General features: G+C 35.4%; 1 protein-coding gene across 1 annotated transcript; it reads left to right on the forward strand.

The window, feature by feature from the left end:
• Window positions 1–2,923: 2,923 nt before the first annotated feature.
• On the forward strand, window positions 2,924–17,555 carry Vbp1 (VHL binding protein 1). Its single transcript, XM_051179411.1, has 6 exons — window positions 2,924–3,051; window positions 5,844–5,968; window positions 8,339–8,405; window positions 10,176–10,274; window positions 14,184–14,322; window positions 16,529–17,555. The coding sequence occupies exons 1-6, from the start codon at window positions 2,962–2,964 to the stop codon at window positions 16,597–16,599; spliced, it is 591 nt and encodes a 196-aa protein (XP_051035368.1). The 5' UTR covers window positions 2,924–2,961; the 3' UTR covers window positions 16,600–17,555.
• The last annotated feature ends 17 nt before the right edge of the window (window positions 17,556–17,572 follow it).

The raw sequence follows: 17,572 nt of genomic DNA on the forward strand, positions 1-17,572 counted from the left end.
CTTAACCACTTGGTCATCTCTCCAGACCTCTTCACATTATTTAAACTGGAATCCCCTTCCCACAAATGTATTACTGCATAACTGATTTACTTTTTGAGAGAGACTGGATACCTGATACTCACCTGCCTATTTCTTTCCATAGGCACATTTTAACTTCATAGAACTGCTGAAATATTCCATAACATTAAATTCACAAATGTTTAATGTGAGGAAATTATGGAGGGGTCAATTTCAAGTAAAATCTATCAACCCAAGTGAATACTAAAAACTAGAATGACATCCTTATCCTACTACATATATAAAATCATTTCCACAAAGATGAAATATAGAACATTAAATTTAAAGCTAAATACAATGTTGGTGGCTATTTTTTATAACATTTGATAGGAAAGACATCATAAAGAAAATCATAAGAACATATAATTATAGTAAAAGGCAATACAATGAGTACATATTTGTATTAAATCCAATGTGATGTATTCTAAGAAGGCTGGATTTCAATGACAATTTTAATATAGAAAACAAATTTTAATTTTTTTACATTTATTATTTATTGTGTGTGTGCATAGTAAGGGGTGGCAACAAGTACCAATAGTGTGAATAATACATAAAGTGCACATGTGGAGGTGAGAAGACAACTTTTGGGAGTGGGTTCTCTTACCACCATGTAGGTTCAGGGAATCAAACTCAGGTCATCAGTCTTGATGCCAAATTCCTTTACTCACTGAGATATCTTACAGGCCGTATTTAGGTAAAATTTTAAAATATGCATAATATTTGTTCATGGAATACATGCATGTGAAATTCTAAGAAAAATAGATCGCAAAGACTGTTTAAAATTATGATGCTATTTGAATCTAGGAGGAAAAAGATACAGATCTTGGGTATGGGTCAAAGGCAATTTAATTGTAGTGTTTCTTCCTTCTTTTGTGGGGAGAGTTGAAACAGAGTCTTCACTACAAAGCCCTTGGCTGGCCTGGAATTCATTATGTAGACAGACTGGCCTTTAACTCATAGAGATCCACCTGCACATTTAAACCCAGCACCTCATGACTGCCACAATTAAAGGTGTACACCACCACAGCTAGATGTTTTATTCCTTCTATAAAATTAGCCTTGACGTGGATACAGAAAAAAAAAAGCTGGCATTTCTAGTTAGTGAGGTACACAGATATATCACTATTTTTTATTGTTCTTTTATTCAGAATGAATAAAAAAAACCCAAAAACATAAGAGGGGGTGATTAAACAGAAAGTCTTGAGGGCAAAACATTTAATTAAAATCATTAATTATCTTAATCTGTATACAAAAACTAAACTTTAAATTTGGTACATTATTTTTAACAACATTTTATTTAACATTTTGCCTCTCCGAGCTCTTTGTTTACTTTATACAACTTCCTGGATAAAAGTGTCATAGGAGGTGAGTCTTTTTCTTTTCTTTTTCTTTCTTTCTTTTGTTTTTTGTTTTTGTTTGTTTGTTTTTGATGTTGTTGGTTTTTGGTTTTGTTTTTGTTTTCTGAAACAGGGTTTCTCTGTGTGACGGCCCTGGCTGTCCTGGAATTCACTCTGTAGACCAGGCTGGACTCAAATTCACAGAGATCCACCTGCCTCTGCCTCCAGAGTTCTGGGATTAAAGGTGTGAGTCCCTGCTGCCCAGCAAGAAGAGTCTTCAATGGAAATATTTCTGTGTGATAAAGAAGGAAAATATCTAACAACTATTCCATGCTAAGAAAATGCTTCCAAATTATTAAATACATGATGTGCTGAGAATTTTTGGAGGTAAGTAATCCCTTAATTCATTGACAGATATTTGAGCACTTATTAGCTTATTAATGAACTTTTGCTCAATGAGGCCTTAAATACCCTGCCCCCTGTCACCTAGCAGGTCTTCTCTCCTCCCTCTCCCTTCCAGTTCTTCACTCCCTTCACTTAATAATAAAACATTCCACTAAAGCTCGTCTGCCTAATGCCCTTCACCTGTCAGGGGATTCTCCAAGGTCCCCTTGGTCCATATTATAACACTTATTGTATTTTTTAATTAAACTAAACTTAAAGACATATACAATCTGCTTTAAACATTCTTTTAATTTTTTCTTTATCTGTTCTGATTTCACGTGTGTGTCGAATATATACACTTACAATGCAGTAACAAACAAAAAACACTACATTGAAAACCAGCTCGCTTCAGTTCTTCAGTCTTGTTTCCTTTCTCCACAGCAACTCAAACAATTGTCCACCTTTCCTAAGGAAGTCTAGAGGTCTTTACACACACACAGGACATGCACACCCACATTTAAAAGGGTACCAAGTTATAATTACGTGGTTCTATATGCTATGTTTGCTTTTCTTTGCAAATAGGTTCTCATGCAATGCTTATGCCACTACACCGGGTTCATCAATACATTTGCTTTTAAATGTTTGTTGTGGAGGATTACGCTTGAGCGTAAGAAATTAGTCACAGCTCTTGGGATTTTGTATGTAAATTATAAGCATTTGAAAGCTTTTGAGCCAGAATGCGATGAGATTCTCAATAAAGATGGCTTTTGATTGGTACAAAAGGTGGGGTATTTATTATGAGTCAGAATCAGATCCAGCAGTCTGCAAGAGGGAATTGGGAACCTCCCGGAAGCCACTCTGGCGACTGTACTGAGGTGCAGGTCCGGGCGCGGTCTGTCAGGGTCTGGATTCCTAGGGCTTTTAGCCTTGCCTGCCCTCTAAATCTCTGACATTCCTTTTCCTAGGAGTCAGAATTGGTACCCCAGCAACTCCAGCTTTTCCACCACAACCCTTCTAAACTTGTCACTCATACGCATGTAGCCAATCACCACCTAGTGGTAAGCAACAATGATTACGCAGACTCATAGGAAGAGAGGCGGGCTTGCAGATGCAAACGATCCAATCACTGACGCCAACGGCAGCCACCTTAGAAGGCAGTTATTAGCGCTCTGGCTTTCTTAAGATGGCCGCGGCTCAGGACGGATGTGGCTTAGAAGCTGCAGCTGGAAATGGGCGGCGAATCCACCTAGGGATTCCTGAAGCAGTGTTTGTGGTAAGAGACCCTGTTTCTTGGTGTCTTGACCTCAGGGTGAAGCTTGCTTTCCAGTCACCACGGAGGCCTATGTTGTTGCGGGGAGCTGAGCTAAAAGGTCCCGGGAGGAAATTCCTGGCCTGTTGGCTCAACCCACATGTTAGGTTTTTCAGACCCTGTGGGGGATAGCTTCCTAGAGCGGTAACCCTACCACGGCCCAGAAGTGGGCGCGGAAGGAGGACTGGGGACGCAGGACCCGCATGCTAGGCGGGCGTCCTTTGGAACTGTTCAATTGTTTCTACTTGTCATCTACTGTTGCCGAAAGAGAGAGAGAGAGAGAGAGAGAGAGAGAGAGAGAGAGAGAGAGAGAAGCTTATTGAGGAGCACTAGACATCTTGATGCTGCAGACATAGGTGGGTTGACACTTACAACTGAGTAGGCAGAACAGCTGAGTGGCACCTAGTCAGTTTTAGGAGCATCGTGGTCCCTTTCCTCGGGAATGGAAGCAGACTGCACAGAAAGTAGATGTTAACACTACTATGAAGTCCTTGTGCGTCTTGCTTTTAGGAATTGAGGCCTTATGCCGTGGGTAACCGGCTGCCATTAGGTGTGTGAAACCGTTTTATATTTGGTTTTAGTTATACCATTCAAGCAGTTTGGGTAGACAACAAATTGTAGGCAGTTATGAGAATTGTGGGGAATGCAATTGGAAAATTTCACTTAACAGGGAGACCAACCCAAATCCAAAGAAAAGGTAGAAGTTTTATATATTGTCTTAATTTATTTCTGCTGAATCACTGCTATAAAAATCTTAGTTGTATGTTCCTTGACCTTTTGTGTTGTACCAAAAGTATATATACTCTGTCCTATGTCTAACATTCTTCAAAAGACCCATTTCTTTTACTTAAATCACATTTTATATTGTATATTTTAATTTGCTGGCAGAATAATTTTTGTGTATTCTCAGTGTGCTTGCTTTTAGAAATATCTTTCAAGTCATCTTTATATGAAATATTGCCGAGGTTCAGAAATTTTCTTAAGAGATTTTGCAAAACTTAAGAGGGAGTTGCTATAGTGCCTATTTTGTAGAAGTAGGTGATGAAACCAAGGAACAGAGTCCTTGAATAATTTGCCCCAGTTCACACAGGATATAAATGAGGTATCCAGAATTTGCATTTGAGCAGAAAGGAGGACTTCAGAACCTCTTTGGTCATGCTCTGTTACTTAGATAAGGTAGTTCTTTATGTTATTTCCCCTGGTCCTACCACAATGCCTTATACATAAGATTGTGTGTACACATATTTATATTGAATTCCACTGTAGCCCAGGTTGGCCTAGAACTCACTATGTGGACTAGCCTGGCTTCAAACTCATAGCAACCCTCCTGCCTCTTACTTTCACTTTCAGAGTATTGAGATTAAAGACAGACAAGGTTCTAAAGTTTTTGCTTAAAATATACCAATAAGATGTAGTAACCATCCCTGTCCATACATAATTTTTTGATGCTCTAAAACTAATGGTAATGGCATGGTATTTTAACAACATGAAATTCTGCGTTAGAGAGTATTTGAATCCTGCTCTGGCTTCCCATTTGTTGCTTAGCCTTGAGTATGTAGGAATGACAATATTTAAGGAGTTATTATGAAAAAGAAAACATATTCAATTGTTAAAGCAGTAAGAAAAATTGATAAATTTGGCACATAATTTGCTCAGTTCCTTAGTGACTAGAGCACATGAATAGGCAGTGTGTTTCATTACTAGTAATTTTCATATTTACTACTAGGGCTGCAGGAGAAATGTATAAAATAGGTAAGGTCATATATCTCAACCTGTATATCAATCAGAATTAAAAAGAGAAGAATAAATTAGCTACATAATATATGTACTGCTCAAAATGTTTTTAACTTATTTTTGTCTTTTTTTGACACAGGCATTATGTAGCCCAGGCTAACTTAGATTTGTTGTATGTCTGAGGTTGGCCTTGAATTTAGGATCTTTCTGCTTCTACTTCCTGAGTTCTGGGATTATAGGCTGTACCATCATGTCTCGTTTAGCTATAACTTCTTCTGGAAGTACTGGGATTGACCTAGGACTTCATGTCTGGTAGTCAAGTGGTATACTATAGAGCTATAGTTGTGCCTGTCTTTAACTTTTTATAATTATTATATTTTTTAACTAAAAACAAGCCTTTGAGAAAATTAGTTCTCACCATATTAAACACACTTGCCCACCAGTAGATGGCCAAAAAAGTTCAATGTTTTATTTTGTTTTGTTTTTTTGGTAGACTTGTTTCATACATACTGCTTTGTTTGAGCTTGTTTTTCCTCTTACTGATCTTTTGCTTAGATGTCATTTCAGATCTTTTTTTTTTTTATGGATTTTTATTGTGTGTGAGTAGGGTCTTAACATTCTGTTTTTAAAATTATGCTGTGCTTTTTTTTTTGGTGGGGGGGTGGTTGTTTAGTTTTTCGAGACAGGGTTTCTCTGTGTAGCTTTGGAACCTGTCCTGGAACTAGCTCTGTGGACCAGGCTGGCCTTGACCTCACAGAGATTCATCCATCTGCCTCTGCCTCTCGAATGCTGGGTTTAAAGGAGTGTGCCACCAACGCCTGGCTGTTTGCTTGGTTTTTAAAGAGAGAGAAAAAAGGGTATTGAGTTAGGGAAGGGGAAACTAATCAATATATTTTATGAAAAAATTAAAACAAACCTCTGAAAGAAAAAAAAACTTGTTCGTTTTCATTTTATAAACAAAGTGAAAAGTCAGATTTGTAATATGAATTTAAAATTTTATAATATTATTTTTCATATTAAAGGAAGATGTAGATTCTTTTATGAAGCAGCCTGGGAATGAGACTGCAGATACAGTGTTAAAGAAGCTGGATGAACAATATCAGAAGTATAAGTTTATGGAACTCAACCTTGCTCAAAAAAAAAGGAGGTAATCAAAATAATTTCTACATTATAAAACTCTTTATTACAATTATGAATTAATTAAGTTGTATGATCTAATGAATTTTTTTCTGATATATCTGTACATGCAAATATTATGCTTGGATCATATATACCTTCCCTCATGTCAGCCACCCTTTCCTTTTACTTTAGTCTGGTATATTTTGCTTAAAATCATGACCTATATAGTTCTGTTAATGATATTGGAAATGACATGTTTTCATTCTTAATTGCTGTGTAATATTCCATTTCCACATAAATGCATATACCATGCACACATACCTGTTTATCCATTCATCTGTTGTTCTTGCTTATTGTGAATAGTGCCATAGTAAATATTAGTATGTGTACAACTTTTGCATGGTTACTTTATTTCCTTTTCAGTATGTACTTAGGAATAATATAGCTGAATCGGGTAGTATTTCCATTTTAAGTTTTTTCAATTGTTTGTGTGCACTTGTATGTGTTCAGTGTCATACATGCCATTATTCAAGCATAGGTTCTCGAGTGCTGTAGTACATGTGTGCAGGTCCAAGGACTAACTTTTTAGTCAATTCTCTTCTACCACCTTGTTGAGGCAGGATCTCTTGCTATTTCTGCCACTTTGGATACTCCAGGCTAGTTGATATGTGAGCCTCTGGGCAGTTCTCCTGTCTCCTGGGCAGTTCTCATTTTGCCATGCTGAGATTACAGATACCAGTCATTGCATCTTGTTTTTCTGTGAGTTTTAGGGATTGAATTCAGGTTGTTAGGCTTGCTCATCAGCAACGGCTTTTACCTGATGAGCCATTTCTCTGACCTCATTTTTATATTTCTGAGGAACATTCATATTGTTTTATATAAAAGGTATTATAATTTACATTCCTATTAGCAGTATATACCTTTTTTCTGTATCTCCTTGCCAGTATTGCTAATTAATTAAATATTTAGCAATATATGTCTTTTTTATGTATTTCCTTGCCAGTATTGTTAATTAATTAAATATTTTTGAGACAGAGTCTTATATAGCATAGGCTGATCTTGAATTTGCTACCTAGCAAAGGATGACCTTAAAGGTCCTGATTGTTCTGCCTTTACCTCCCTAATGTTGGAGTTACAGGTATGTACCATAAGGCCTGGCTTTATTTTCCCTGTCATACTGAGTAATTGAGCCTAAGACAGGTGTTCTACCCTTATTATATTTCTAAACCTTAGTTTTTATTTTGAAATAAATTCTTTTGCTGTCCAGGTAGGTCTTGAACTTACAATCTCACTGTCTCTGCCTTAGATGTAGCTGCGATGACAGGCCTGTACCACCAGACATAGCCTGGTGTTTTTGATGATGGTTATTCTGAGTCTATTGAGAAGGGAATCTCTGTTGTTTTAATTTGCATTTCATGTTTGTATTTGTATGTCTCAACTTCACAGCTTGGCTCTTTCTCTACCTCTGGAGATCATATACATGTCCATACCCTTTTCTACTTTATCTATGATAGGGTAGGTAATAATTTACACTGGGTGATTCAGAGGGCATCTAGATGATTTTGTACATTTTTAAAAACAGTTTGACAAATGTATACACTGAGAAGACATCATTGCTTTGCCTGACATTTAGCTCATTTCAGTGTGCTTCTGCTGAGTATGCATACCTGAAACAGCCTTATATAGTACTATATAAGTGATTGATGTTTTCAGATTTGGAATTTAATAATATTTGGATATGTGTTGTTTTAAAAGTTAGTTATAAAATCAATCTTTTAAATGAAATTTTATAATCAAATGCAGAGCCTGTGAATTATTTCTGCAGAATGTGGCCTGTTCTAGAAATTTTAACAAAAGGGAGTTAGTTATACATGAAGTAAGGCTTTTTACACTGTGTATTGTATATATACATAGTAATACATCTTACCTTTTTAATTTAAAAATATTTTATGAATATGAATGTTTTGCCTGCCTGTATGTCATACACCATGTGCAAGCCTGGTGTTTGTGGAGGTCAGAACTGACATCAGATCTGCAACTGGGTTATAAGTGGTTATGGACCACCATATGGGTGCTGTGAATTAATAGAAATTGGGTCCTCTGAAAGAACAGTGTTCTAAACCACTGAGTAATCTCTTTAGTCCTTTAAATATTTTAAACAAATGTTTATATCCTTAGTATTCTCTATGGTTTATTAAATATACTTTTTGTTTTGCAATATTTATCATAAATATTTTCTCTTATACCTAAAATATTTAAATAAAATTTATGAAATATATTGACTTTTATATTTGTAAATAGTCTTTAAGAACTATTGAAAATTACAAGGCTAATAAGATTGTCCTGATGTTTATTTTTGCCTGTAAAATACTATGTTAACCTTTTTATCTCATCACAGGCTGAAAGGTCAGATTCCTGAAATTAAACAGACTTTGGAAATTCTAAAATACATGCAGAGGAAAAAAGTAAGTTTAGTTTTGTTTGCAAGTATAAGTAAATCAGAATTCTTTGACAAAGACATGATTTCCTGGCCTACTTGATTACTGGTACTTCATTTGGGTAGTAGGATTCACCCTACCTTCTTGAGCATATGCAGTAACATTAAAAATATTATATTTATGTAAAAAAGATGGCTTTGTGGCCTTCCACTAAAATCAAGTTTAAATCTAAGCTCCTCATTTAAATTATGTTTTATAAAATTTTAATTTAGAAATGATGTTGGATTTTTTTGGTCTTATTCTGAGGTAGCACAATTTTTGAGTATTCTTATTTTATGATTTGTTTTTGTGAATGTGAAACTGACATATTGGCTTCATAGAAGGATTTTGGGAGTGATCCTTCTGTTTTGTTTTGTTTTGAATAGTTTAAGAAGGATTGGCTGTAGATCTTTGCTTTGAATGTCTCATATAAGTCTTCTGTGAATCCATCTGGTCCTGGACTTCTTTTTAGATGGAAGGCTTTTTATTTTATCCCTTCATTTCTTAGGGGTTTGTTTAGGTCTTTGGCTTCTTGGTTTAATTTTGGTGGTTTGTCCATTTCTTTAGGTTTTCCAGATTAATGGAGTACAGGTTTTTAAAAGAGTCCCTTATAATATTCTACATTTCTTTGGTGTCTGTTGTAATGTTTACCTGTTTATTTCTGATTTTGTTATTTTGGATCCTTCTTTCTTTTGGCTAATTGGGCCAAGGGTATCTAAGTTATGTTTATCTTCTCAAAGAACCAGATCTTATATTTGTTGTTTTCTTTGTTTCTATTTAGTCAATTTCTGCTGTGATTTTTTTTATTATTATTATTTTATGTTGGCTGGGTTTGGATTTGGTTTGTTCTTTTCACAACTTTTTGAGTTGCATCATTAAGGCATTTATTTGTGTTCTTTCTGGTTTTTTAAATGTAGGCACTTAGAGAGCTGTACATTTTCTCATGGGATTTCTTTCATTGTGTCTCAGAGATGTGGTCTATTTGAGAAAAGCTTTCATATGCTGCAAAGTAGAGTATATATTCTTTGGTCTTTGTGTAGAACATTCTGTAGATTATTTGTTAGGTCTATTTGATGGATGATGTTTCTCTGGTTTTTTGTTTGTTTGTTTTTTGGGGGAGGTCCACATGACCTTCTATTGGAGAAAGTTGGGTATTGAAGTTACCTACTATTATTGATGCTAATCTGTCTCTTTAAATCCATTAGTCGATATTTTTAAAATGAAATTGGACACTCCAGAGTTTGGTTCACATATGTTTAGGATAATAATATCTTCTTGGTTAACTGTTCCCTTGATTAGAGTTAGGTGTCCTCTTTATCTCTTCTGATTAATTTTTATTTGAAGTCTACTTTGTGAGATATTAGGATAGTGATATCTGCTTGTTTCCTGGTTCCCATTTGATTGGAGTACTTTTGTTCAGCATTTTACTCTAAGGCTTTCCCTAACTTTAAAACTAATATGTGTTTCTTGGAGGCTTATCAAATCCTTCATAGCTGCAAGGACTATTGTTGTCCTTATTTTATGGATGAAGAACTTGAGACATAGATGGTGACATGTCAGATTTACACAGTTAGTAAGTAGCTGAATAAGAGTTCACACAAAGTCATTTTAGCCATTGATTGTATAATAACCATTCATATTTTTTTTTACAACTATAAATAAGTCTTCATGCTGGTACTGTTTTAAATGTCTTGGGATCCTTCCTTTATAACCTTGATATCAACCTGGCTTGTTTGTGGTACTGTCATTTTTTTAAAGGAGTCTACTAATTCAATGGAAACCAGATTCTTACTGGCAGATAACCTGTACTGCAAAGCTTCAGTTCCACCTACTGATAAAGTGTGCCTTTGGTTGGGGGTAAGTAAATGTTATAGCCACAGCCACTGTGTTTGTAAAACAATGTTTTCTTACCAGCAAAAACTATTTTTTACCACCCTTTGATTTTAGAATGAATGAAGGTATAGAATTAAAATAGTCCTTATTAGAAACTGACTGGAATTAGAAGTGTCTTTAAAATTAGGAGTATCTTTAAATGGCTGTACACATGTAAATATTTTTTTTTCTCAGTTAAGACAAAATTGACCAAATCTAGTCTTCTAGGTGTGTGTGTGTGTGTGTGTGTGTGTGTGTGTATGTATGTATGTATGTATGTATGTATGTATTTATTTGTGTGGTGGGTGGTGAACTCGGGGCTTTGAGTATGCTGGGAAAGAACTCTACCTTAATCCTTTTTTTTTAAAGACAAGGTCTCATATGTTGCTCAGACTGTCCTACAACTCATAATCCTCATGCCTTTGCTTATCAACTACTGAGATTGCAGTTAAAAATGTTTTGTCATTTCAAAATGCAGCAGAAGCAAGAGAGTGGGGAGTGGGTTATGACTCATTTGGTAAAGTACTTGCTTTATAAGCATGAGTTTAATACCCAGAACAAATGTAAAAAAGGCAAAATGTGTATTTTGATCCCAGCTCTTGGGAGTCAATGTGGGTCCCACAAAGAAATGGGGGTGGGCTAGAAGGAAAAGCTAAAAGAGGTGGAGACAAAGAACTAGGAAAATTCTAGACCTGCACTAAGAGGCAGAGTTCCTGTAGTTTTATTAACATAATCAAATTTCTTTTTTCTATTTTCAAAGTATATTTATATCAATGGTATGCTAGCATGTGACACTCAATTTAGGGACAAAGTAGTGAACAGTTAGGGAGGAAAGGCCTTTATACCATTTGTTGATTTTTATGATTATAATGCTCTGATCATCCCTGATATGTTGTCCTAGAATGTACAGTTGAGAAGAGATGTGTATACCACTGTCATCCACATTTCAGTGCAAGATATTCCAATATAACATTGTGCTACATTCCTCACTAAATACCCTTCAGTCCTAGTGCCAGTGGTGGTGGAGAGATACAGGGCAGCACTGCTGCTGGTATCTGGAGGATCTTTCTTTCCCTTTAGGGATTGTTACTAGGTAAAAGTGGATCTTTGTGCTACATACAATAATCTCAGGGATAAGTCAGCATGAAGCAAAGTTAGAGTATAAGAGATTCTTCAAATCTAAATGGGAGTGTTTAGAGAGAGAAGATGGTTAGGAAAAGGACAGTAACCCCAAGATATGGTTCTCAACTTCTCAAAAGAGACATGCTTAGATAGTTTTACTTATGCCTGCTAGGCACTTGCTGTATGTCTGATTTTTACCAACCCAATTGTTATTTTACCATACATATTTACAGGATACAGTGTGCTAACTTTGTATGTATATACAATGTGTACTGATTTACTAAGGGCAATTTAACATTTCCATCTTTTTATTACTTTGAATTTGGAGTCTTTAAGCTCCTCTTTTCTAGTGTTTTATCAACTATATAATAAGGATTAGGCTTCATGGCACTATGTATACTTCTAGCATTTTTGTAGGCTAATTGCTTCAAGTTCAAGGTTAGCTGGGGTTACAGGGTAAGACTCTGACTCAACACTTCTCCAAATATATAGAAGTAGTAGAGTATTATAAACTGTAGTTAACCCAGCTGTTCTTTAGAACACCAGAACTATGCTTTGGTACCTATTACCAAACTCCCTTGATCCCCTACCCTGAGACCCCTCCCAGTCTTTGATAATCACTATACATTCATTTTTTTAAAAAAAGCATCTACATGTAAAGAGCCTGCTATATTTCTCCTTTGTGTCTGACTAAAAACTGCTGTTTTCCAGTTAGCTGACTGATACAGTATTATTTGGAGTTCCCATATCTGCTGTATCCCACATTGTTGCTGTGTGTAAAGGTCCCAAATTATTTCTTTGAAGATACTGTCTCTCTTTTTAACACTTAATTAAGATAAAATTTACTATTTCAAAGTAAACAGTTTCGTAGTTTTTAGTGTGTTCATAGTTGTGCAAATATCACCTCATTTTATTTTCAGAACATTTTATTTGCCCCATAAAGAAACCCATTTCTATTAATATTTATTCTTTATTCCTTTTGCTACTTCCTTTCCTCTAACATCTACTATACTTGACATTTACCAGATGGCTGAGAAGCAGTAGCAACTACTAATTTATTTTCTTTCTCTGTGTATCAGCTTCATTCCTTTATAGCCCCAAATGCCCTATTGTCTGTATAAACCACATGTTATCAATTCATCATCAACTAATAGATATTTGGTATATCTCTCCTTTTGGGATAAAGGGTCTTTCTTTGTAGTCCTGGTTTTTCATAGAACTTGCTATGTAGGACAGACTGACCTCAAATTCACAGAGATCCCCTGCCTCTTCCTCTAAAATGATATTAAAGACATTAACTACTAATCCAGCTATTAATTTTAATTTTGAGGTTATTTGTTTGTTTTAATTACTGTTTTATAGTTAATTGAGGTTCAATAACTCAATAGTTAATTGAGGTTCACGGCCACCCATCTACTTATAGAACACAGAGTCTTGTGTAGCTAGGCGTGTGTTCCACCAATGTACACACCCCTAATTCCTGATTTTTGTTGTTGTTTGTTGGGTTGATTTTTTGAAGGAAGGTCTTCCTATGTGACCCAGAGTGACCATGACCTCCCACTCTTCCTGCCTCAGTTTCTCAAGTGCTGGCCTTCTTTGTTTTTGTGTTTTGACAGATTGTTGTATATCCCAGGCTTGCAACGAACTATGTACCTGAGGATGACTATGAACTCCTGACACTTTTTGCCTGTACCTCCTGAATACTAGATTATAGGCATGAGTTTTTCTGTTTTTCTTTCCTAAGACAAACTTTTTATTTTTGGTTTCTGGAGACAGGGTTTCTCTGTGTAATAGCCCTGGCTGTCCTGGAACTCACTTTATAGACCAGTCTAGCCTTAAACTCACAGAGATTCACATGCCTCTACCTCCAGAGTGCTGGGATTAAAGCTGTGCACCACCACTGCCTGTTGAGACAAAGTCTTACTATATAATACAGGCTGGCCTTGAACTTTGAATCTTCCTCCCTCAATCTCCTGCATTCCAGGATTATAGCCAGGAGTCTCAATTCTAAGCTTTAATACTTGTTTGACAGATAACATATTTACATGTAGTTCAGTTATCACAGACTGGGTAATTTATAAATAATTAGGTCTATTTGATGCATCTAGAAACTGGGAAATCCAAGAGAATGGTGCCAGCATCTGGTAAGGGCCACGGGTTGTATCATAATGTGGTAGAACTGATCATGAGATAAAACAGTAAGGCATACATACTAATGATGGTTCCTCCCACATGATGTCATCTAAATATGACTGCTTTCCAAAGACCTCATCTCTAAATTTCACTAGTATATGAATTTGGTACTTTCCATTCTGGAAGACAAGCATTAAATCTATTGCAAAGACATCCTGTGAAAAGCCTAGTTCTCATTAGCACAGTGTACCTACCTTTAAAATAATCAACAGTCTATTTGTTGGTATCCTTCAAGCAAAACTTTATACATACATAGGTAAAGACCAAATCTATCTGCATTTTTTATAGAAACGGTAATGCACATGGTTCTACCTTTTGCCCATTTCATTTCATATTGTGTGTTGAGATTTTATTTATTAATACTTTATTTTCTACATACCTGTAACTCAGGGGTCAGGAAGTTTTCTGTAAAGGGTCAAATAGTAATATTTTCTATTTTTCAGGCTACATGGTCTTTGTTTTATGCTCTGCTGTAGTAAAATATAAGACAGTGGACTGGTTTGGTCCAAGGGCTGAGTTTGCTGACACTTGCCCTAATGTGGAGATTGTTAAGTAATTGTCATGACTTTTTATTTTCAGGCTAATGTAATGCTTGAATATGATATTGATGAAGCTCAGGCATTGTTGGAAAAGAATTTATCAACTGCCACAAAGAATCTGGATTCTCTTGAGGAAGACCTTGACTTTCTTCGAGATCAGTTTACTACTACAGAAGTCAGTATCCTTTTAACAAATAAAGGGAAGGAGAAGAAATTAAAAAAATACTCTACATATAAAATATGTCCATGACAACTTCATAGCAATCACAAATAAGTCAGTGTATTTAGCCTCAAGGTAACTTAAAGTTTGGCAACAATAGATATGTCCTGGAATTAGGTCAGGGAACACTGTTTTCTTTTTTTTTCTTTTTTGGAAGTAAAACTTAAGCTGTTTTGAGGTACAAGATAACATTATAGTGGCAATTTGAAGGGGAAGGAATGCTTGCAAGTTCTTTTCCTCTCTGTTGACATTTCCTTTCTATTGCTGTGATAATCTGACCAAAAGCAATTTAGGGGAAGAAATGATTTATTTGGCATGTACTTCCAGGTTACATACAGTTCATCACTGAGAGAAGTCAGAGCAAGAATTTGAAGCAGAACCCATGTAGGGTCACTGATTATTGGCTCTCTGACACTCAAGCTCAGCTACCTCTCTTATATTGCCCATGGAGTGGTGCTACCTACAGTGGGCTAGATCCTCTTACATCAACTAATAATCAAGACTATCCCACACAGACATATCATAGGCCACTCAGATCAGTGATTCTAGGCTGTGTCAAGGTGACAGCTAAAGTTAAGTGGGGTACTCTGTTTTGTCTCTACTTTCTGAACCACCTGGGTATCATCCTGCACACTTCTTTTTTCCTAATAACCAAGAATGATTTAGTCATGCCAGGTTTTCCCCATGAAGTTTTCTGTATTATGATGTTACTCAGTTTTGGTGCTTCAGAATGTGCACATGGTATACCTGTTCTTTACAACATTTCCAACATGAATTTACCAGTTCACACATCTTTCTTGTAGTCCTCTAGTTATGATATTTCAACTAATATGTACGTATGTATGTGTGTATGTATGTATGCATGCATGTATGTCTCATCTCATACCTCAGCCAGTGTGATCACATGCTAAGACATACATCTTCCATTAACAGTTTCTTTAGAACAGTGCAGATTTCAAATAACTGTTTTACTCACCCTTAAAATGTCCCAGACTTTTTGTGTTTCTTTTTGTTATTTTCTTCATCTGTTCCTCCTACCTGGAATGATTTCCCTTTATTTTACTTGGAGATACACCTTTATCCTTCATATTTCAGTTTAAGCTTTAGAGCATTCCTCAACATTTTCTAATCCTGTTGGAGTGGGTTTTTCTCCTACTTTGCACATAGTACTTTGTTTTCCTGGCTTAACTCTGAGCTTTTCGAGTATAAGATCTGCAGTCTCCCCCAACATGTAACATGTAGTAGGTAAGTTCTTAGGTAAGGCAAGATAGGTTTTTTGAGGCTTCTTGTCAGGATCATTATCTGACTAGTGATATGAATACTTGATTCAGCTGAAATCCTGAGGACCTAAGAGAGCTAGACCTTGTGGAAAATAAAAGCTGTTAATTGTGAGAGAAAATGAGATGTAATGAAATAAAGTCATTTAAGTTGAATCCTAGAAACTTAGAGAAGTGACATTTATCATTGATATTATATATATATATATATATATATATATATATATATATATATATAAACTTTGATATAATAATATATATAAACTGGAAAAGTTAGAATGATAGACATTAGAGTAGGTTCTATTGAATCTGACCCCCATGAGGGAAGGGAATTCATCTAGCTTATTCAAGGCTTCGTAGAGGACATATTCACACAGTAATACTTAGTAAACTAAAGGATCTGTTATACCCAAATAACTTGTGGTGGGATATAGAATCAGATTTTTAAAATTTTGTGATAGGGATTAGTTTTAAAACTTGACAAATAAGAAAATAGTAGAAAAACTGAGTTAAGCGCAATGATGTGTACACTACAGTTTCAGATATTTGGGAGTTTGGGGTTGGAGACTGATTTGAGCCCATGAGTTTCAGGACAGCCTGGGCAATACTGTAAGATGATGTCTCAAATTGTTGAAATTATCTAACACATATTAAATGTACCATAGTTGACTAGATATGCTAAGCAATTATTGTTTGGAAGTCTTAATTTTTGCAAAAGTTGTTTCCAGAATTTTCTTAGCAATTGATAGTATAAGGCTGTCAACAGTAGTTGCCACTAGTATTTTTGTTTGTGCGACTTCTCTGTCTTTGTTTCACTAAGTAAGTAAATGGTAATTTCATTTGTTATCTTTAGAATCATATTTGCATTTTCTTTGACAATTCTTGCAGATATGGCCAGGGTTTACAATTGGGATGTAAAAAGAAGAAACAAAGATGATTCTACCAAGAACAAAGCATAACACTGGCAATTGAAAATGTGGTTCAGGTTTCCAAACATGTTAGATAAGCCAGTGTTTATCCTTAAGGATTGATGTAACTTTGAGTGTTTTTTTCACAGCAAGAATAATTAAAACTTTAAAAACACCATTTTATTTATTTATGAAAACAATTACTTTCAAATATTTTATGAAATTAACAGTATTTTTTTTCATATTTCCCTGCAAAGTAATGCTGTTTTCATTTTATTTTATCTGTTATAAGACAACTCTTAACTGAAATGGCCGAAAACTGTGAGGAATGCTTTGGAGGCTGCTGAATGCTGGGTACCAGCACAGTTTACACAATTTTTTCTTTATTGATTGATAGTACTCTCACTTGGTGTGGTAAACCTTTTAGAGGCAAGAAAAACCAACAGTTCAATATTTGTAAACTTGTTTTTTCTTTAGTACTTGTAGTACATTATCATTCTTTGTTGTTGTTGTATTCTATAAATGGGGTTTCATGCATTTCTGCATAACCAGTAGCCTTTATGATACTCTAACCTTTTCAGAAAATGATTATTTAATTTCCCACACAGTTTGAGTGCTGTTGACATATATAGACCCCCAAATTAAGTGTACTGTGTCTTTGCAGTGCCAGTGTAAGGGAGACTTGATCAATGTGAGAGGGTACTACCCATTCAATACTTAAGGTAATTTTATATTATGTAACAGTTTTCCAATGCAACTTGAACAGGTATATCAATGTAAGTGTAGATCTGCATTGGTTGAAAAGAGTTGTAAGAGTTTTCATATTTGATTAAAATTGCATAGGACTGATAAATCTCTGGAAAGCCATTAGTACTGTGACAGAAGTACTTGGTGATACAGATTCTGGTAAAAACACATGCATGTTATTCTATCTCCATGTAGTAAAAAGTATACTTGTACGATGTTTTGTACTCGTATTTCATGTTATTAAAACAGTGATATTCAAACTGTTGCCTGACACTTT

This window comes from Phodopus roborovskii, unplaced genomic scaffold (assembly GCF_943737965.1).
Source record: "Phodopus roborovskii unplaced genomic scaffold, PHOROB, whole genome shotgun sequence".
In the NCBI taxonomy this organism is placed as follows: domain Eukaryota; kingdom Metazoa; phylum Chordata; class Mammalia; order Rodentia; family Cricetidae; genus Phodopus; species Phodopus roborovskii.

Bases quoted from the DNA above. Each gene is read 5' to 3' on its own strand.
- Vbp1 (XM_051179411.1), top strand. From the start codon at position 2,962: ATGGCCGCGGCTCAGGACGGATGTGGCTTAGAAGCTGCAGCTGGAAAT. The intron at 8,406-10,175 runs GTAAGTTTAGTT...ATTTTTTTAAAG, and splicing joins AATACATGCAGAGGAAAAAA to GAGTCTACTAATTCAATGGA. The intron at 14,323-16,528 runs GTATCCTTTTAA...CAATTCTTGCAG, and splicing joins GTTTACTACTACAGAAGTCA to ATATGGCCAGGGTTTACAAT.